The 21,846-nt window shown below is 42.4% G+C and overlaps 2 protein-coding genes across 2 annotated transcripts; both read right to left on the bottom strand.

The window, feature by feature from the left end:
- Window positions 1–7,084: 7,084 nt before the first annotated feature.
- On the bottom strand, window positions 7,085–10,226 carry LOC102875151 (haptoglobin-like). The gene is made up of 5 exons (XM_006878875.1): window positions 10,219–10,226; window positions 10,022–10,104; window positions 9,659–9,760; window positions 8,829–8,903; window positions 7,085–7,863 (listed from the first exon to the last, which is right to left on the bottom strand). The coding sequence occupies exons 1-5, from the start codon at window positions 10,224–10,226 to the stop codon at window positions 7,085–7,087; spliced, it is 1,047 nt and encodes a 348-aa protein (XP_006878937.1).
- Window positions 10,227–16,670: 6,444 nt separating this feature from the next.
- On the bottom strand, window positions 16,671–20,831 carry LOC102874749 (haptoglobin-like). Its single transcript, XM_006878874.1, has 5 exons — window positions 20,827–20,831; window positions 19,574–19,656; window positions 19,178–19,279; window positions 18,390–18,464; window positions 16,671–17,449 (listed from the first exon to the last, which is right to left on the bottom strand). The coding sequence occupies exons 1-5, from the start codon at window positions 20,829–20,831 to the stop codon at window positions 16,671–16,673; spliced, it is 1,044 nt and encodes a 347-aa protein (XP_006878936.1).
- Between the last annotated feature and the right edge of the window lie 1,015 nt (window positions 20,832–21,846).

Below are 21,846 nucleotides of genomic sequence, written 5' to 3'. Positions count from 1 at the left end.
ATTTAATTATTTTTGGTGTGTACTGTCAAATCAGATCTGACTGGTACAGGAGGTGATTTTTCCTTCTTCTCCAGCTGAGCATCTGGTGGATTCGAACCGTGCACCTCTGAGATTGCAGTTGCAGCTTCTTGCCACTAGGCCACCAGAGCTCGCCGAAGCTCAAACTTTTAAAACAGTATCTTGACTTATTCGTCTTAATAGCTTTTCGCTGTAATCATTTAATGGCCCAAAAGGGAGAACTGGAACCTGCACTATGCAGCACCTATCTGAAGCAAGGCAAGGAATTAACTACCCTCACTAAGTAGAACGGGAGCTCTGGTGGCATAGGCCCTGGGGAGTTAGTGCCGCTCACCTAAAAACCCTCCCTCTCTGGTGTTTGGAGTCACCAGACTCAACAACAACCAGAAGAGAAATGGGCATTTTCCTCCCATGGGACTTAACAGCCTCAGAAACCCAGCTGAGGGTAGCTCTGAGTTGGTTCTGACTTGACAGAAGTGAGTTTTTGAGAGCAGGTAGTCCTGAAGGCACAGTGCTTACTCGCTTGACTGCTAAATAAATTTGATCCTACCAGCTCCTCCTTACAAAAAAAGACATGACTGTCTGCCACTTTAAAGGTTAGCCTTGCTAACCACTCTAAAATAAAGTAGAAAATCTTGGATGAGTGGTGGGAAACATGGAACAAAATGCCAAAAAAAACCCATAAAAAATGCCAACTTTATAGGTACAACAGAGAATCTTGCAAACCCTAATACTATGGCTTTTAGTCCCCCTTCGAACTTGGAGCAAAACTCACTCCTGTGCCTCATCTTTTAGCCAAACAGTAGTTAAGGCCTGTAAAGTGAACAGTAACACCAAGGAGGTCCTCACTACTCAGAATACCCAGTCAAAAGAGCAACATTTGCTTAAGGATAAAGGCTTGAAATGGAGTGAGTCAGATGGAAGGATTAATAGAAAGGAGAATCACAAAGAAAAGAAATAGTTTTACATGAAAAAAAAAAAGAATCACAGGAGGAATTGGGGAGAGTGTTGTGTTAGGATTAATGTGTATGAAAAATTACAACCTTGAAATCCTTTTAAGAGTCAGTCATTCTCAGTCCAATCAGGTTTGCTATGAGTAAACTCAGTGGGTTTGGTTTGATTTTAGTATGTAGAAATAAAATTCCCCCAGAAAACAGAATTTCTGCCTCTTCCTTAGAAAATTTAATTTCAAGGTATTAATTTTCAAGACAGAAAACTTAATTTCAGAATTATTAGAGACATCATCTCTGTGAGGTTTACCTGTTTTAATAGTTTTATGAAGAAGTCTTAGTCTTTAGGAGCAACTTCCCACCACTTACACAAGTTGCTGCTTCCGTCAGATCAACCTCACAGGGCTCTGGGACTGACTTTTTAGAAGAAGGTGAACACAATCTTAGTGCATTTATGGTATAGAGGGTTTATTGTTCAAAATGGCTTTCCTAGCCTCACTTTGATTTTGCCAGATGGGTAGGAGAAATCATAAAAACAAAGTGTATTCGTCTGTCTGCAATGGGAGTGGCTTGTCTTGCCATTAAATTGAGTGGTTTAATAGCAGAATTGGAGAATCTCAGGACCAGCAAGCAGGAGGAAGGGTGCCAGAGATTTCAGCACCAGCAGCCTCTGCATGAGACAGCTGACATGGGAATGCTGCCTCATGGAGAGAGCCAGAAGTCCTCTCCCAAGCTTGCTAGAAAACTGAAGGAACTTTGTAACACTGACCTAAGCTGTGAGGCTGAAGGTAAAGGGCCTGTGATCGTGCTTGAGAAACTGTCTGAACTGCTATCCTGTCTCTCCTGCTGCCAAACTGAATCATAGCTTCTTAACTTCCCTAGTAAGCCCCATAACTATGAATATGGTCTTGTAACATCTGTGTAGTCATTGCAGTGGATTTCAGACCCAGTAGATCAGTAAGATTGGTGTTAAAATCAGTAGAAGTAGGTGCAGGAGAGTGTAGAACCATATCTGACCTGACAGAAATTAGTTTTGTCCTGTGGATGATGTTGGGGGGGACCATTTCTCTTTATAGAGTTAGTGGACATCAGAGTCAGCCATCCCTATGCTACCTACATTCATTTTACAGTTTGTGTCAGAAGGGGTAGGATTCCTTACAGGGACTCCAGATTTATAGAACCAGGAGATAGTAGGACTTGGAAAATGCCAGTAAGATGGTTACATCTGTTGCTACAAAAAGAGTGAGGGAAGAAACCAGAATAGTCCTTTTTGGTCTGAGAGGAAAGGCAGAAGCCAAAGGCCATACACATATGAATGAGATACACAGTTAAGGATGATACTTAAGGGTTGAGAATGAAGATAAACTGGTATTTCTTAAAGATTTATTAGTTACTGTTTTTGTTGATTTAATTTTATAGATATTGCTGTTTTATGTTTCTTTGTATGTTGTAACATAAATTGTAAAAAAAAAATGAAAATTGGATTTTGTAGAGTATATAAAGAATGTAGGTCTGCCTTTGGCTAGTACTTGATTGGATGTGCTAAAAGGGGAGATTTGCCCTGGAAAAATGTTGAAAGCAGTAGAACTTGGTAGAAGGGATGAGACTTAACCTGAGGGGTGATTAAGTCTCACCCAGTATCCTGAGGAGATTTACATATGAATTTACATATGAATATAGACAACCCACCTTGGACTTTTGAATGAAGAGGTTTATTTTTAAAAGAATGGGTAGCAGGAAGAAAGGAGAAAGAGGAACTTGGACTTTTTAAAATTGGAGCCAGTGGTTTTGGCTTCTGAGACAGGGAAAAGCCAGTGCCCATCAGAGTCCCATTCTAGGACTGAAAGTTAAAGGAAATTATCAAGTATTCTCATATCCTGGATCCACATCCGTGGATGGCACTATTAAGAGCATGAGTCTTTTAAAATACATTAAGAATATAAGTTAGCTCCAGTTATTTTATGAGAGGAGCGTAAGTTTAATTATGTTTGCTGTTCTACGTTGGCTAGAAGGGTTGTTGTGTTAAAGTGAGGTTGTGTCAGCAAATGGTAGAATGAAGATTGCAAAGCTATACATTAAGAGCATGTTAGAAATATAAAATTTAAAAAAAAGAAATATAAAATGACACTCATAAGCTAAGGTTTAGGATGTCAGAAGTTAGTAAGCAATTGTGTATTGTTATGTTGTTGTATGTTATTATGTGCTGCCAAGTTACTTGTGACTCATAGCGACCCTATGTACAACAGCTCCGAACCCTCCTCTATTCTGAACCAATTTCATTGTCTCTGACACACTTGCCCCATTACCCTAGTCACTGAGCAAATCCATCTCATCCAGGGTCTTCCTCTCTTGCACTATCCTCCCACCTTTCCAAGCATGATATCCCTCTCCAAGGAATGATCTCTCCTTGTAACATATCCAAAGTATGTCAGACAGAGTTTCAAAATCCTTGCTTCCAAGGAGCAGCCTGGTTTCACCCTCTTCAAGGTGGACCCGTTTATTCCCTTAGCAGTTCATGGTATATTCTGTATTCTTGTCCAGTGCCACAATTCAAAGGCATTAATTATTTTTCTGAAATCCTTAATCATTACCCAGCTCCCTGATGCATAGCAAGTAATTGCAAAGACTATTGCTAAAAGAATGAGGAAAGACCTTAACTTTTGTTAAGTAACACCCTCAGCTTGTGCTAACCAGATTATGCTATGTTGGACCCAGAGACACAGTGTGCTTAACTGAAAAAGAAACACCTCAATTCTGATTGCTTGTATCTGCACCTGAGAGGCTCTGACTGGAAACACCTACAGAGAATAATGGCATTTAAACTGAACTCTCAGGGCTGTAAAACAAAAGACAAGACTTTTAGTCTCTGACGTCTCCCACTCTCTGTAGCCTCCCACTGGAACTTGCAACAAACTGTTCACTGTGATCAGCATTTATTTTTTTGTATTGAGTACCGGCTATGACATGTGTAGCTGCTAGATATAAATATTTGAATATTAATATTTTATTCGTTTAAATTCTTTTAATGCCTTACTTTAGGATTATATGAAATCATAGTAAGGTTTCAGACCTTGCAGCTGCAAAAAGTGTCTGATATTCACTTATAATTGATTTTGCCAGTATTCTCTATTAAGATTATAAGTCCGAATAATACAGTCATGCAGCTTTTAAAGAAACAGGCTGAACTCAGATATGTTCCGTCAGCACTGTTGACCTAGCTTGCACACATGGGTGGATATCAAAGAAGGATTAGGGAGTTGTAAACTCCTTGCTTATTGACTTGGCCCATGCAAGGGGCTGAGGCTGTACAAAGGGACCAGCTGGTCTAAAATGAAAGATGTGTGTACTCCTGAGTGTTTTGTGGTTTGTGTCCATTGCATGAGTTGGCCAGAACCCAAGCAAATGAAGAGAAGATGTTTCATGCTGTGAGCTAGTGTTGATTGCTGTAACCTGGTGGTTTGCTATGGACAGATTTAGACTAGCTGAAGGGCCTGCAAGCACACTTTAGAAACTGTCCTGACTGAGAAATTGTTTCCTGTTGCCTACCTGATTTGTAACCTGTTCTCTTCCCTAATAATCATGAGTATGGTTTATGAAATCTGTGTAGCAGTTGTGATGGACTTTGGACGATGTAGAGCAGTAGGATTACTGTTGGAATGAGTCAAAGTAGTGTGGTAATGTGAGGAGTATGTCTGACCTTATGGGAATTAGTTCTGTACTGTGAATGCTGATGATGGGAGCAGTTCCTCCATGCAGAGTTAACAGAGGTCAGACTTGGCCGTCCCCATGCTGCTCTTGCTCCTTTTACAGCAGTGGTCAGGCAACTTGGGATCCTCCTGGCAACCACCGGCCTTCTTTCCAGCAGGAGCCCAGTTCTGTTCCAGGCAACATTGTCACCTCAAGTCCCTCCATCAATGAATCACCTTCTTTTCCTAGTCTGCCCTTTGTCTGAGGGTTACGATGTGACCTGGTTCTGACTAACGAGGCATCAAGGGAGGGTGGCTGGGTGCCACTGTGTCCACCACTGATGAAAATGAGTCGCTCCACCACCTTTGCTGCTCCTTTCCCTATCCCCTGTTTTCTGCTTTGGACCTTAATCATGGCAGGTGGTACTGCAGCACCTAGCTTACAGCCATGAGGCAGTTAGCACCTGGATGAAAATCACTGGGCTAAGGAAGAAGAGAAAAAGTTTGGTCTCCCTTGATGGTATTGCGCTCCTACTGAGTATCTCTAGAACCTCTACAACCGTTAAAGAACATCTTCATTGTCTGAATCACGATTGCTCAGGTTTTCTGTTAGAAGCCACCAGTCAATGTCTGAAGTATGGTAGGTAAGCAGACCGACCCACGGAAAATCCCATCTCCTTTCCTGCAAACGTTAGGGAGTCTCTCTGAAGTCCTGATGCAGTGTCATTCTTAATTTTCTGCTGTGCCACTGAAATTATGTGATGTCCAGGCTGAATGCCTATTCCATGAGAGAGGAAACAAAAATAGAAATTACAGGCAGGGAAAAGTAGGAGGAGTCTTCATGGAAACAAGCACAGTTTAGCGAGGCACAGATGAGAGAGAGAACAAGGACTGGAGATGGCGGGAGTGGTCATAGAGCTGAGCAGAGGCCAGTAGTGCCAGAACCTGAAGGCAGAGGCCACAGGGACCCAAAGGTGCTGCTGGGGAGGAAGGCAGAAAGGGTGAGTGGAGAAGATCCCAGAGGTTTCAATTTCTTAGTGTCTTCCTGATTAGTTGCCAGAAGCCACTTCATGCAGTCAGATCCTCCTCTAAGAAGACCAGCAATGTCCTTAGTGCTATAGACAGTCTCCAGAGAAAAAGGCTTAGCTCCATCCCAATAGTCTTTTTTTTTTAGACTGTTTTTGGTTTGATTTTCAGTTTATGTTTATTAAGCTCTGTGACAACTAGCATGGAGGTTTGTGTCCTTCACTGGGTCACTAGCTCTGACCTTTTAGCTTATTTCTAGATAGTGAGGATACCTGTGAAGAGAACTTTATAGTGAAGGTCAGATCCTGGTGGGATCATCAGCATTTTACACGAGAAGGAGAGACCAGAGTTGGTAGTGACAAGATTATTGGGGAGTTGGTATACTAAGATTTATAGGAAGAAAGAGTCCTGTTAGGAAACCTTTCTGTTTACAAGAATTTTGAAACATTTTTTTCAGGGTGACACTTAATAACAAGACCTTTATCTTTGTGCAGTGGGAGACTTAGGCAACTTGCCTTTAATTTTTGGTAAAAGATGATTTGTTCCAAATGGGAAGAGAAGCCCATTTAGGAAAGAGATTCATAATAACTCTTGATGGAGTTCCTGGACATTACTACTGGTAGGGACTTTAGACTTCATCCAGAAACTTGAAGCACTTCCTATATTTTAGCAGGATAATCAAATTCCAAGACCCACCATTGTACTGTCTTCCTTTGTTGCTGGTGTTGTTGGAGCAAAAAAACATTGAAATATTGTCTCTGTTCAAACACTTCCTCCCCCCTTTTCCCCGCCCCCCAAATCACTTGGGGCTAGCACCTTCCCCAGACCTAGTTCACTCTAAAGGGTCAGTAGAGGGCAGTGTTCTTCCATGAATATACACAAAGGAGTTTTCATCAAACCAGTGACTTCACTTACCTGAGTGTGTGTCCTTGTCTATTTTTTCTTTTTTGAATTTTTATTTATATTGGTTTATTTACAAAATCACTATACATTGTTTTTCACACTGGATCTTTCCATTTCCTTTACCCACCCCTGTGTCTTTGTGTTTAAGACAAGAACACCACCACCTTACTGAGGCCTGACATTTAGTAGATAACCAGTCAGAGGACAATAAAATTGATTCATTTTTATCAACTGTAGGATTTCCAATTGACTAGTGTTTTTTTTCCTCCATGTACACAGTATACTCTATGAAACTTATCAGACACTGTACCATTTAATTAAAAGGTCTAAGCCTAAAAACAGCACAGAAATGACTCAAAAAAGAAAGCTGTTTATTGGCAACTTGCAGTGCAGGCCCAGCTCCCATCAACTTCACATCAGTGTCCTCCCGCCCTCTCCCCTCCTGATTGTCCTCCAGAGTGAAGTCTTGCCCTCAGGCCAGCGCTCCCAGGTGGCCTTGCCCTAGTTGTCAGCTATGGTGGTCTGAATCCAGTCCAGGATGGAGGGCACCTTCACGTACACCCCGTACTCGGCCACAGTACAGCTCTTATCAAAGCTCAGGATCCCGGCTGCGTACCAGGTGTCGTCGTCCTGGTCGTGGACAGCAAAGGCGCTGCCAGCGTCTCCGTAGCAGGTGTCTTCCTGATACTTGGACATGCCCGCACAGAAGGTGTGCTCGCCCAGGATGGGCTGCACCCCAACAGGGCTCTTTGGTTGCTTGTTTTCGGCTTCGGTGCTGCCTTCGTAGTGCTCCACACACTCCTTCTGGGCAGCCACAGGGAGCATGACATACTTCAGGAGCTCACCGAATTCAAAGTTGGCATTCCGCCCCCAGCCAGACACGTAACCCACACGCCCCACCTCCGCGTAGTCCTTGGAGGGCAGGCAGATGGGCATTACTCTCTCATCCACAGGCACCTTCTGTTTGAGTTTGATGAGCCCGATGTCGACTTTGGGGTAGTTAGGGTGGAGAACCACCTTCTCAATCTCCACAGGCTGATTTCGCCCCACGTAGAGTTTTAAAGTAGGAGCAATGGTCTCTGCTGTTGCATCTGCTGTATGATTCAGGAAGAGGTTTTTGGCTGTGGTCAGCAGCCATTTCTCGCTGATCAGGGTGGCCCCCGTGGTGAGATTGTGACGGGAGATCATTTTAGCCTGCCAGGGAAAGCTGCCTTTGGCATCCACGGACCCCCCAATGATCCTTTGCACCTGATCCACTGGATTCTGAGGCTTTCCGCACACTGTTGAGAAGAACAAGAAGATCGTGAGGTCACATGTGAAAGTGTCTCCAAAATGGAACAGAGGGACAAAAGCATTGGCCCGTGCTGCTGTCTTAACACTTCTGTTTCTTTTTTCTGACCCAGAATGTTTTAATGTGTGTGTTTGTGTGTATTGTGTAAACTTTAGCTGTCTTATTTTTTCTTTGGATTTTCAGTCATTCACAACCACTTGTTTTCTAGCATTATCTGTTTACATTACTAAGATGGAGTTCCATTTCCTGGTTTTGCAACAAACAAGCTAACATTTTCAAAGCTACCAAGTGAACTGTATATTTAAGAAGAATTTATCACATAACAGAATTCTCGCAATTCCTTGAAGTTTGTTGTGAAAGCTTGGAGCTGCAGTAATCCTTTCTGTCTGAATGAAGAGAGATGAATAGGGGTGCTGGTTGAAACACGAGTTTTATGGATGTTGCCATCATAAATAAGGCATGTTGAGAGAGCTGCACATTTTACAGCATAAAAAAAGGAGAGGCAAAAACTTCTGTCCAGGAGGAAGCAAGAGAGAGAAACAGCTCTTCTTGATAACAAGAAACAGAAGTCCCATCTCCAGCTTCCTGTCCCGTGTTCCAGGTAAGTCTGTGTGTCCTCTCTTGACTGTTCTCCTGGAGCTTACTTTACCTGGCAGTGTGGACTCTCAGGCCAGAGGATCTCCGTGATCCTGGTCTTCCAGGAAAAGTGTGCACGGCAATCCCAGTCTGCTCTCTAGGCCCATATCCTCTTGGAGCTCTGTCAGGCAGTCTGCATAACCGCTCTCCTCTAGCAGACATGAACACTTTCCCCTGACCCTCATTGTGGTTTTCACGTGCTCTGAGAAAGGCACCCAGAAGGGATAGGCCTCTGGGACACTTTCACTTACATTTCTGCCTGTGGATGAACCCTGCACACTCACCCCAGGTCTTTTTTAGTGCCGCCTGAATTCCTACCTGCTTCACATTCAGGAAGTGTCTCTCCAATGGCCTTATTCACCCACTGCTTCTCACTGTTTAGAGTGTACACTCCTGAAACAAAAATAAAAACAAATGGGCAAAAAGAGAAATCAGAGTTGGACCCAGTAATAGGGAGAGAGTATCTTAAAAGAGAGGAAATAAGAAGAGAGAGAGGAGATAAGGTCAGTGGAGGAGGGGAAGGGGGAAAGGAGGCGTGCCTTCTCAAAGCAGGTGCTGGTACCTCTTGGGCCCAGCAGGATAGAACCATAGTCACGGCGACCCACCGCAGGGCAGGGGGCAAGTTCAAACCTCACTCAACTACGTATTGGTTATCTCAAACTCTCTGTGCCTCAGTTTCTTAATCAGCAAAATGAGAATAGTACTACTAACTGTTCTTAGTTGTGAAGATTAATTGTTGTAAATTTGTTTTGTAAAAATTGTTGTAAAGTTAATTGTTATAAACCGAAAAAATGTAAAGCACTTAGGCAGTGTCTGGGACCTGAAAATCACAGTGCTCAATAAGTAGGCATTACCTGGCATCATTAGTGTCATCATCTGTTCTTTGACCACACATGTGACACTCACATATGGAGCTGGTATAACATTATCTCCCAGTCTCTTAACTAAAGCAAAACCTTGAGCTGAGAAAAATTTATTTGTCCAATGGAGCACAACTATTGGCACCAAGACCCTTGTTAGCATTTAACATTTCTCCACAGAGAAAATGTGAACTTTCTGGCCGTCATCCGTAGCCCCATTCATCACAGAAGATTAGGAGGAGGTGAGGGCAGATGGGAGCTGGATGGAAACAATCGTCTAGGTCTTACCATCTCCTTCAGAGCGCAGTCTGTAGAATTTCTTACACTGATAGCGAACTGAATGCTCCATGTAGCCATTTGTAATCTCAGGTGCCTTTGGGCAGCCAACATCTGAGAAGAACAATATGAAGAGAAAGTTATTGTTTAGGAATTCTTTGCAGAGGCTCATGAAAAAACCGAGAGGAGAGAAAGCTGTTTGCATCTCAGCCTCACTCCTGCCAAGTGCAAGCCAACCGAAGGGCCATCTCCCCATATTTCTGGCAGAATTCCCAGTGTTCTTTATGGTACTGAAAGTACAGCTAATAGAAAGAGAAGCAGAGATCGAGAGGATGCAGAACTGATAGGGGCAAAGTGAAATGTTGCAATACCCACCTGAAGTATCTGTGACATCATTTCCAAAGTTCACTGCAAACAACTGCCCCCAGAGGAGGAGGGTGACCACAGCTCTCAGGGCCCTGCAGAGAGGAGACAGAAGGGAGTGCTAAGTTCGGTTCCCTCCTGCACAACACAGCCCATGCATAAAGCAGCCAGATTAGAAAAAGCAATAGCTGCACGTAGCCCCCACTTACCCACACATTTTAGCAGCTTCCCCATCCCATACAGCTTCCAGCTGGCTTTACATTGCTGAGAATTCTACATAAGCTTCAGAGAGGGACCATCAAGATAGGAAAGCATGAAGTGTGGGGAATTCAACTTATGACAGCTTTCTGGTAACCTTAAATTGGTTTTAATTGATCACCTCTCCAGTGAATAGAAAAACCCCATAGCTTCTTCCAAAGTACTGGACTGCAGAAATACTGCTACTGACAAGGATAATGTGGTAGGCTATTTAATTATGTGACTTATAATGCTTATGTGGATGTGTCTGCTCATTTATGATGCTCTACCTTTAGAAAATGCAATTTCTAATACCGAAGTACAAGAAGTCTACCTGGAAGACAACTTGCTTCCCACAAGCCTGTGTTTGGGTGTGGCATCAGTTGTGAAGGGCATGTTGATGGCTTGCTGGCAGCCAGCCACACAAAAATCACTTAGTTATGATACATTCCTAGGCTTTGTGTTTCAAAAACTTTCCTTTAAAGAATAATTATTTCCTCAATAGCTCTATATGTCTTTCTTATAATGTCTTTTTAAAAGAAACAAAATAGATATACTCAAAATGTTGTGGGAGAGAGGCTGACAGTCTCCTGCAAAACTTCATAGACATTTTCGAGGAAGATGAATGGCATGTCTTGGAAAGAACAACTGTGCTTGTATGCAAGCTCTTTCTATACACAGAAAAAGACAGATTTAATCACTAAATCCTCTGACTCAATTTGCTCTATTCCTTTTCCGTATTTCTTCATCTCTCTTGTATACCTCTCTCCTACCTGACCCATTGTATAGATAAAAGTATACAAATGAAAAGAAGGGGCTGGAGCAGGCAAAGCCAGGGACTCGCCTCATCTTTGGTCGGTCTGCCTCTGGGAGATCAGTGCTGTGAGTGCAGCTGCTGATCCTTTTATGCCTCCAGCATCTCACCTACCTTTTCTTGATTTCCTAATTCCTGTGTCCACACAGCTTTGGCCTTGTTAAGACAACGGATATTTTCCATTAATAAAACCACAAACATCTCTGTTGAGCTCTTGCTTCACACTTGAATTTCCTGTCGTGTCCCTTTACAAACTGTGAAAAGTCCTGTCAACATCATAACCCCATGCACCTGCACAGACAGAGCAGGACGAGGGGAGTTGCCCTCAGTTTGTGTCTCTTTGTTTTGGAGTATTTCCAAGACTAGAAAAATACTTTTCTTTAGGTCATTTCAAACCCTTCATTCACACTCTTACAATCTTGGCCAAATGGACCGCTTAAGAAAGCATTTCCTTTTCACAATCACTCCCCTCGCCCTATGTTAACATCACCATGTTCCTTAAAATCTTCCCAACCCGACACTAGTTAAAGGTGTTGATTGTGTCTTTAAAATATCTTTGCCAGAAAGCTTACCAAATGGTGCTAGCTGTGGTGTAGACTGATGCTCAATGGCGGTGATTCTCATGATTATTTTAAAGAGTCTAGTAACTAGTCCATATTGGCGGGAGTTTCAGTCAAGTGTCTGGGTATCCCAAGTTGTTGTTGTTGTTATGTGCCGTCGAGTCGTCTGCAACTTATAGCAACCCTATTGTTAAATGCCATTGAGTTGACTACAATTCATTGCCACCCTGTGAACAACAGAACCAAACCCGTCTGCTCCTGTCTCATGTTCACAGTGTCCACTCTCCTCACGCCCGTTGTTGCTGTCACTGTGTCAGTCCAGCTCATGGAGGGTCCACCTCTCTTTTACTAGCCTTCCGCTTTTCCAAGCATGATGCTCTTTCCTACTGAAAATAAGCCCCAAATAATAAGTGGTTATTTAATTACTATTACTTAACTCCATGACGAGTGTTTTATCTATTTTCATGATCGTTAACCTTAGTGTCTTATAAAGAATCATTTGTGATATTCATAGTGCATTGTTATAACAGCATACATAACAAAACTGAAAACACAAACATCTGTCAGCAGGGGAATGGATATGTGAATATGTAATTTGTGATCTAGTTATACTGGGATATATACTAGAACAAAAGGAAAAGAATTCTGCAAGAGCATGAATGACATTTTTCTTTTGTTTGTGTGTTTTTATATCTATATGAGGTAAAAAAAATCAATTGGACAGTTCTCCATTTTTACATATGTAATTTTTTATACCATTTACATTAATCATGTGCTACTGGTTTTGGAAAAGTTTGTTACATTGCAGATGTCAACTGATAGGACCAATATATAGAACAGATTCAGGACAGCACATTTTGTTCAGAATGTTCTCCCTGCTTTGTCCTGAAAAGGAAATGAAGCAAAGACTTCCCATTATTACTCTTGGATAACTCCCTTTTCCCCAGATTCACATCCTGCTGTGCCCGGAAAATGGGCACTGATTCCCAGCCCTCCTTCCTTGGTGCCAGCAATGCCTGACACACTCAACCCTCAGTTAATGTTTGCAGAACTAAAAGGATGATAAACATGGTCTCTGCCCTCAAAACTCAAAATACACAGAGTCAATCATTTTACCACAAAGAATTGGTGATTTCAGAACAATGATTTCAGAAGGTAGAAAATTAACCATTGATATGAAGGAAGAAATTCAAACTCCTTTAAAGGCATGGAGGGAGGAGGGAAAACAAGCCTCCAGGAATTTATTTTTTTTAATTTATTATTAATTTCAATGAAAATTTACAGAGACTTTGGATTTCCATTCATTCATTGTTGCACTTTTCTCCCCTCCCCGCCGTCGCCCCACGCCCAGTACACTACCCTCTTGGAAAAGTAAAAGAAAAATTATTTCATTGTTTTACAGTCCCTCCCCCCTGGTCCACTCTACTATGCAGCCTTCACTCTGGACTCCTGTCATGACAAAAATACCTAATCACATACCCCTTGTAAACAGTTTTCTCCCTCATCTGTTTCAATGCAGTATATACATTATTAAACCCATCTTTCTCAGTCCTCAGTCCTGTTTTACAACAGTGGCACCATGCAGTCCTTTTGTGACTAAGATACTTCAGCATAATGTCCTCCAGGGTTACCCATTTTGAATAATATTGCATGAGTTCCTTGTTTTTCAATGCAGCGTAGTATTCCATTGTGTAAATATACCACAGCTTCTCTATCGATTCATTTGTTGATGGGCACTTTGGTTGTTTCCAACTCCTTGCTATTGTGAACAAAGCCACAATATACATGGGTGTGCATATATCTGCTTGGGTGGCAGTTATGATCTCTTTGGGGTATATTCCCAGTAGTGGAATTGCTGGGTCAAATGATATCTCTATTTGCAACTTTTTGAGAAAGCGCCATACCGCCTTCCACAGTGGTTGCACCATTTTACACTCCCACCAACAGTGAATAAGGGTTCCAGTTTCTCTACAACCTCTCCAGCATTTGTTGCTTGCTGTTCTGTTAAATTTTGCTATTCTGACTGGGGTGCAACGATATCTCATAGTTGTTTTGCAGGAATTTATTTACTACCAATTACAATGTCTCAGCAAATGGATGTCATGAAAGATGTGCTCACATATCTAAATTAAAAAATATGGAAAACAGAAATTATAGGTTACCTGTGCCCATTCCAGATAAAGGTTATTTGGAAACTATTCAACAGAATCATTAATATCAGAAGCTCTGGTGGCATAATCTTTGGGAAGTTACAAGGCTAGCTCAAAGGCCTTGCCTTTCTAGTGTTTTAAATCCAGAAGCTCCAGGGGGAAAGTATGAGCACTCTCTTCCTGTGTGATGTACAGCCTCTGAGGTCCAGTGAAGGATCCGCTATGACTCGGTTCCAACCCAGAAGAAATAACTTCCAGGTAAAATGGTGAGCTGTACTTGAGAGGATGCAGCCCGAGTGCCACAATGGGCTTGAGCGTGACAGAAATCATGAGATCGGTGTGGAATAGAGCAAGGTTCAGTTCTGTTGTTCATAGGTTTGTGGTTCAGATCTGTTGTTCATAGGTTTGCTATGCATCGTAGTCAACTCAGGGGCACCTAACAACAACAACAACACATAAGTATGAAAGAATTCTATACTTTGTAAAGCAAGCACAGACTACCCCGTATGAGATGGATTGACATAGTAGCTGGGGTAATAGGGGTGAGTGTGTCAGAGACAGTAAGATTAGCTCAGGATAGGACAGGGTCAGAGCTGTTGTACACAGGGTTGTTATGTGTTCCAGGCAACTTGGTGGCATATACCAACAACATCTCTCATCCAGAAAATATAGAATCGCTTTTAAAATTTTTCCTTGGAATTTCATCCAAAGCAAAATATGTGATTTTTTTAAGCTTTTGAAACTGGTAAATTATATTTATAAAGTAAATATTTCCACCAGCAAACTAAGATAAACTTCTCTCTTGTCATGTTTCCTATTCATTGCACAAAGTCTAGTCAGAAAAAACCAAGATGCAGCAAAGAATGTTCATGCTAACACTCAGGATCTCTGTGGATAGTAAACTGAGCCGTATCTAATGCAGGTACAGAAAGAAAAGCTTTTAACATTGCAAAGCCTCCAGTTTCCTCCAGTGACCACCACTAGGTGAGTTAATCACCAAAAAGCCTGCTAGTCACAAATGCAAAAATTAGTGCTATATTTTGTGTCTCCTGCCATAATTTGTTTCTCCTAAAATAATTACTGAAATTCTAGAAGTTATTTCTCTGTGATGCCATCCAGGTTCCCAGGTCACACTAAGTTCATGAGAAGCTTCAAAACCAACCAAGACTTCATAGATTTGATAGTTACAATTTATTGAGATGCAGTGAGAGGAAAACTTGTCCAAAACCCTATTGATCTGAGAAATATCCCCAAATATGACCTTCTCTATCCAGGCATTTATCTTAGTAAATACTGTCAGCATCAAAGAAAACAGCACATGTTGACACAGTACCTAAACCCAGCCAGGCCTCTTCTAGACTCCTCTGAAACATGATCAATGTCCCCGCAAAGAAAAGACGTAGCTATGTAACACACGTTATCCACAGTAGAAGACCATACTGGTGTTCCTATCGTCTGTGATGCCTTCATTTCTAGAACATGTAAACCTCAAAGCAATCAAGTAATGAACTTCACTTTTCCAAAGTTATTTTACCCACTTCTTTTTTAATTCTATTTTAGTTGTTGTTGTTATTTAAGATAAAAATGGATCCTCTAAACACAGATCAGGGAGCTCTGGTGGCCTACTCTCTGTGCTATAATCCCAAAGGCACATAATTCAAATTCACCAGCTTCTGCACGGGAGAAGGAAGGATGGGCAGTCTCCTCCCATGCAGTTTACTGCTTTTGAAAATCTGCTGGAGAGTCAGCTATAAGTTGGTTCCAACTTGTCGGTATACCACAACATAAAGCAAGGCTAGTATGATTTGACTTAACCATGCTTCTGAGCTAAACAATTAAAATGATAAGTCAGTTCTGGTAAGAGCAAAAATACTTGTTTCCTGCTGTAGATACACACCTACACCCTTGCCCTTGTGTACCATAGAATCAGAACCGACCCATAGCTGACTGTCCAGGGTGTTTTCAGAGGCAGTAAATTGCACGGGAGGAGATTTCCCATCTTTCTCCCCTAGAACAACTGGTGGATTTGAGCTGTGTGCCTTTGGGTTGGCAGCACAACTCCTTACCACTAGGCCACCAGAGCTCCCTTCTCCGCTCTTAAATATCTCATGGACTTCTTTCTCAAGGACTTGGTACTCCAGTCTCTCTCAGAAAAAAAGATAGCAGTCAGATTTGTTTCGTTTTAGAGCCTCTGTTCTATGAAGCTTACTTTCAAAACTGTTTTTGTTTACTTATTTTACTAGGTTTTAGGTCACTAAATTGCTCAAAAAGGAGTAACTGGAATCTTAACCATCCAGCATCCACCTTGAGCTGAGTTGTGGTGCTGGAGAAGAGTATTGAATATACTATGGACTGCTAGGAGAACAGACAGATTCATCCTGGAGAGGGTGAAACCAGGTTGCTCCTTGGAGGCAAGGATTTTGAAGCTTTGTCTGACATACTTTGGGCATGTTACAAGGAGGGATCGGTCATGCTTGGGAGGGTGGAAGGAAAACACAAGAGGGGAAGACCTTGGATGAGATGGATTGACTCAGTGACTGCAGTAATGTGGGAAGAAGGTGTGTGAGAGATGCTGAGGTTGGCTCAGGATATAGCAGGTTTCAGAGCTATTGTTCACAGAGTTGCTATGAATCTAAGAGATTAAATGGCACATAACAATAATAGTGAGAAAAGGAGTCAGAGCAGTTCCTTGAACCATAAAAAAAAAATTAAACAGTAAAAAGGTCTAAGACTAAAAACAGCACAGAAATTAACCAAAAGAGAAAGCTGTTTATTGGTAACTTGCAGTGCAGGCCCAGCTCCCATCAACTTCACACCAGTGTCCTCCCGCCCTCTCCCCTCCTGATTGTCCTCCAGAGTGAAGTCTTGCCCTCAGGCTAGCGCTCCCAGGTGGCCTTGCTCTAGTTGTCAGCTATGGTGGTCTGAATCCAGTCCAGGATGGAGGGCACCTTCACGTACACCCCGTACTCGGCCACAGTACAGCTCTTATCAAAGCTCAGGATCCCGGCTGCGTACCAGGTGTCGTCGTCCTGGTCGTGGACAGCAAAGGCGCTGCCAGCGTCTCCGTAGCAGGTGTCTTCCTGATACTTGGACATGCCCGCACAGAAGGTGTGCTCGCCTAGGATGGGCTGCACCCCAACAGGGCTCTTTGGTTGCTTGTTTTCGGCTTCGGTGCTGCCTTCGTAGTGCTCCACACACTCCTTCTGGGCAGCCACAGGGAGCATGACATACTTCAGGAGCTCACCGAATTCAAAGTTGGCATTCCGCCCCCAGCCAGACACGTAACCCACACGCCCCACCTCCGCGTAGTCCTTGGAGGGCAGGCAGATGGGCATTACTCTCTCATCCACAGGCACCTTCTGTTTGAGTTTGATGAGCCCGATGTCGACTTTGGGGTAGTTAGGGTGGAGAACCACCTTCTCAATCTCCACAGGCTGATTTCGCCCCACGTAGAGTTTTAAAGTAGGAGCAATGGTCTCTGCTGTTGCATCTGCTGTATGATTCAGGAAGAGGTTTTTGGCTGTGGTCAGCAGCCATTTCTCGCTGATCAGGGTGGCCCCCGTGGTGAGATTGTGACGGGAGATCATTTTAGCCTGCCAGGGAAAGCTGCCTTTGGCATCCACGGACCCCCCAATGATCCTTTGCACCTGATCCACTGGATTCTGAGGCTTTCCGCACACTGTTGAGAAGAACAAGAAGATCGTGAGGGCACATGTGCAAGAGCTTCCTTAGAAAGATACAAGAATCTGAAAGGTGAATAGTGAATAAGGAAGAGCAGAGAAGAATCAATGTCTTGGAACTGTGGTGTTGGCAAAGAGTAACCAAAAAAGAAAAGAAAGAAAGATACAAGAGCATTGGCCATTGCTGTTGGTTCATTTTTTCTAACCTAGAAATATTTTAGTTTTTTTTAGTGTTCTTGCTATTGCTAAAATTGAGTTCTACTCCCAGCTTTTTGCAACTAACAAAAGGACCAAGTAAAATGCAGATACTACAAATTCTAGCTGATGAACTGCATATTAAACAAGATCAATCACTCGGAAATTCTTAGAATTCCTTGAGGTTTGACATCATTGGGACTTGGAGCTGCAGGAGTCCATTCTCAGAATAGAGGGATACATAGTGGCACTGGTTGAAATGCACGTTCTGCGGATGTTGCAGTAAATACAAATAAGGAAGGTGACAGATATAAAAATTAGCAGGACAAAAAATAAAAGGAAAGGAAAAACTCTGCTCCAAGAGGCAGAGAGAAAAGGGGACAGTTCTTCTTAGTAGCAGGAAACAAGAGTCCCGTCTCCAGCCTCCTGTGTTGGTTTCAGGGAACAGCCTTCAGCTGTGTCCTTCTTTGACTGTTCTCCAAGGAGCTCACTTTACCTTTGAGTGTGGACTCTGTACAAACTGTGCCATAGGATCTTCCTCATCTTGGTTGTCTGAGGACAGTGGACATGAAGACTCTAGTCTGATCTTAGGCCCAGACATTTATGAGCTCTCCTGGGGAGTCTTTGTAGTATTACATGCTCCAAAGAAGTCACCCAGGAAGAATGTGCCTCTGGGATTCCTGTCTATGGATGAGCCCTTCCATACCCACCTTCAGTCAGCTTTTGGGATCCCTGGATTCCTACCTGCTTCACATTCAGGCAGTTTCTCCCCGATGGCCTTATTTGTCCACTGCTTCTCACTGTTTAAAGTGTACACTCCTGAAACAAAAGCAAAAACAGATGAGCCAAAAGGGAATTCAAGCCTAGGCTCAGCTTAAAGAAAAAGTATTTGCAAAATGGTAGTAAAAAGATAAAGAAGTGATGATAGGCAAGAAGAGGGAAGGAGGAGCACCCGGTGGGAACCAAGGGCTGAGGACACCTGTTTGGCTCAGGAGGGTAGAACTGTAGCCATTGGGAGGCAGCTAAACGTAGGAGTCAGGTTCAAGTCCTCGCTTGGCTACTTAGTGAGTGCTTGAACTTGGGCAGGTATTCAACCTCTCTGAGTCTCAGTTTCTTCATTAACAAAATGAAAATAGTAACACTAGTTCTTCACAGGATTATTGTAAGGAATTTATAATGGAAGATAATTGAGTAAATAAATTGGAAAGCACTTAAACAGTGTCCAGAACATAGTGCTCACTATTACCGTTTGTTCTTCGATGACACCTTCTTTTGTAGGGACTCTGTCAAAAGCAGGGAATGTGGCATTACCCCTAACCTCTTAACTAAAGCATAAAGTGAGGCTGAGAAAAGAATTTGTCCAGTGGGCCACAGGTAAGTTGACTAACAAGACCCCTGTTACAATTGCAGTCTCCTGAGAGACAGGAGAAAATGTACACTATCTGACCATCATTCCTGACTCCATTCATCACAAAAACTAGAAGGAGATGAGGCCAGAGAGGAGACAGATGGAGATAATCATCGGGTCTTACCATCTCCTTCAGAGCGCAGTCTGTAGAATTTCTTACACTGATAGCGAACTGAGTGTTCCACGTAGCCATTTGCAATCTCAGGTGCCTTTGGGCAGCCATCGTCTGCAGAGACATAGAAAAAGAAGTTATTGTTTGGGAATTGGTCACAGTGATTCGTGAAAAGACTGAGGACTGTGGAAGCTGTTTGCACATCAGTTCTTTCTAGCTGAGAAAGAAGCCAACAGAAAGATTATCTCCCCTCATTTCTGGCAGGATCCCCAGTGTTCCTCACGATCCTGAAAGCACAGCTACCGGGGTTCAAAGGAGACATCGGGTTTTCCAAACAAAAAAGGAAGGTCTGATAGGACCAAAGTGAATATAGCAGTGTTGGGGACACACAACTCCCTAGATACTCACCTGCAATATCCGTGACCTCATTGCCAATGCTGGCTGCAAAGAGCTGCCCCCAGAGCAGGAGGGTGACCACAGTTCCCAGGGCCCTGCAGAGAGGAGACAGAAGGGGATCCCCCTTGGATCCTGTACTTGGTCTTACACAGTATTTGTCTTTATGAGACTGAGTTAGTTCACTCTGCATAATGCTCTCCAGCCCCTCTCGTGTGAGGTAGTAATTTACAAGATCATTGCTCCTGCATGCTTTATAGTATTTCCATGGTGTGAATATACCATAATTTCTCAATCCGTGTCATTGTGGTTGGGCATTTAGGCTGTTTCCATGTTCTTGCTGTGGTCCCTGGTCTTCATGTTTCAGCACTTCAAAATATCTTTTTATTTTGAGAAAATTTAAATGCCTTCTTCCTCTAATATATTACTATTGATCTTTCCTATAATAAAGTTTTCATTTTTTTCATTTGAGTGAAAATTTACATAACATTTGGGTTTTCATTAATCATCCATATATCTTTTATAACATTAATTTCAGTTGATTAATATTATAATTTCTGATAAACTCCTTATTGTAGATCGTCATTCCTGTCATCCAAAGTAGGTGGTTATTAATTTTCCTTCCACTCTTCTTTCCTATCCCTGGAAACCATAATACATTGTCCCCCCAGTTTCTTTTATATTGATTTGTACACAATATTTGTATACATTGTATGTCATTCATGTACCTTGTGTTCCACACGTTCCTACAGTCACATGATGTTTCAAATGATCCCACATGCACACTGTTTTATAAAATTAATCACCATTGATCTATTCCTACTATTACCCTGTCTTCTCAAGTCCCTATTAGATATTTCCTAATTCCTTCACACACACCCCCACTGCTCACCATACTGTTATCCTAGTGATTTCCTCCTTCCCCTCCTCCACCCCTCTGCCGCCCTCCCCTTCCCCTTTTGGACTTGAATCCATAGCTACTCTACTGATCAGTAGATTCAAATATTGTGGGAGATGTGAAATATATAATGTGAAAACTTCACATCTAAGAGCAAGTAATATTTCCTGGGGAAAACAGTAGTACTAACAGCAGAAAAGGGCTGGTTTAACCACTAAGACTCTCATTATCCACTGTGATTTAATCAACTTGCTATATTCCTTCCTATGTTTCTTCATCTCTCCTGTAGGCCTCTCCCATACCTATCTCTCACACATAAAAGTTATATACAAACAATAAAGGAGTGAGATAAGCATAGCTGTGCACTCACCTCATCTTCAATCTGTCTGCCGCTTGGGGATAAGTGCTCTGAGGGTACCTGCTGATCCTTTTATACCTCCAGCATCTCATCCACCCCTTCTTGATTTCCTAATCCCTGTGTCCACACAGTTTTGGCCTTGTTAAGGTAACTGGTATTTTCCATTAACAAAACCACAAACATCCCTATTGAGCTCTTGCTTCATGCAAGAATTTCCTGGTGTCCCTTTAGAAACCCTGAAAAGACACAGAAATATCTTATCCCCATGAACAACCTGCCAGAGTATTTCCCGAAATCAGCAAAGCAGAACTAGGGGAGGGACTGTCAGTTTGTGACTCTTTATTTTGTACTGTTTCCAAGACCAGAAAAATGAAATGACCCTCCTTTGGGTCATTCCAAACCCAGTATAGCCACTCCACAATGTTTCCCAAGTAGGCCTCTGAAGATGCATTGCACAGTCACTGCCCACCCCTCGTCTCATCTTCATGTTCCTTAACTTCTTTCCAACCTGAAACTAGTAAAAGGTGATGCCTGTGACTTCTCTGAATGCTCCATGCAAAGAAAAAAAAACACACATATAAAATGGTTCAAAATGATGTGTGAATCAGTGCATGCATACTCAATAGTTCTCAGAGTTGTAGAGTCTAATGAGTCCAGATATTCATGCTTCAGTCTAGTGACCTGAGGTGGTAAATCTTCATGGGAAAAGACTGTCTCGTCATTCTTCTGAGATGCAGCTGGTGGTTAGGATGTCCAGTCTTCCCGTTAGCAGGCTGGTCTGTAACCCACTATGCCACAAAGATCATTTTATTCCTTTTTAACGCTCATTAAAAGTCAATGGTTCTTAGGTTAGAAGGTACAAAAGAATCATTTAGAGGTATTCACAGTGGTGCTGATGTAACAACAAGTACAAACGTCAACCATTAAGAAAATGAGTAATTTTTTTATTGTATATTCATGTAACAGAATATATATAGCAGTGAAAATTAGTGACCCTGTGAACAACAGATCTGAACCCTGCCCTAACCTGCA

This window comes from Elephantulus edwardii, unplaced genomic scaffold (genome assembly GCF_000299155.1).
Source record: "Elephantulus edwardii isolate Elephantulus edwardi_28Jun2011 unplaced genomic scaffold, EleEdw1.0 scaffold00001, whole genome shotgun sequence".
NCBI lineage: Eukaryota > Metazoa > Chordata > Mammalia > Macroscelidea > Macroscelididae > Elephantulus > Elephantulus edwardii.
This window is presented reverse-complemented; position numbering and strand designations above follow the sequence as displayed.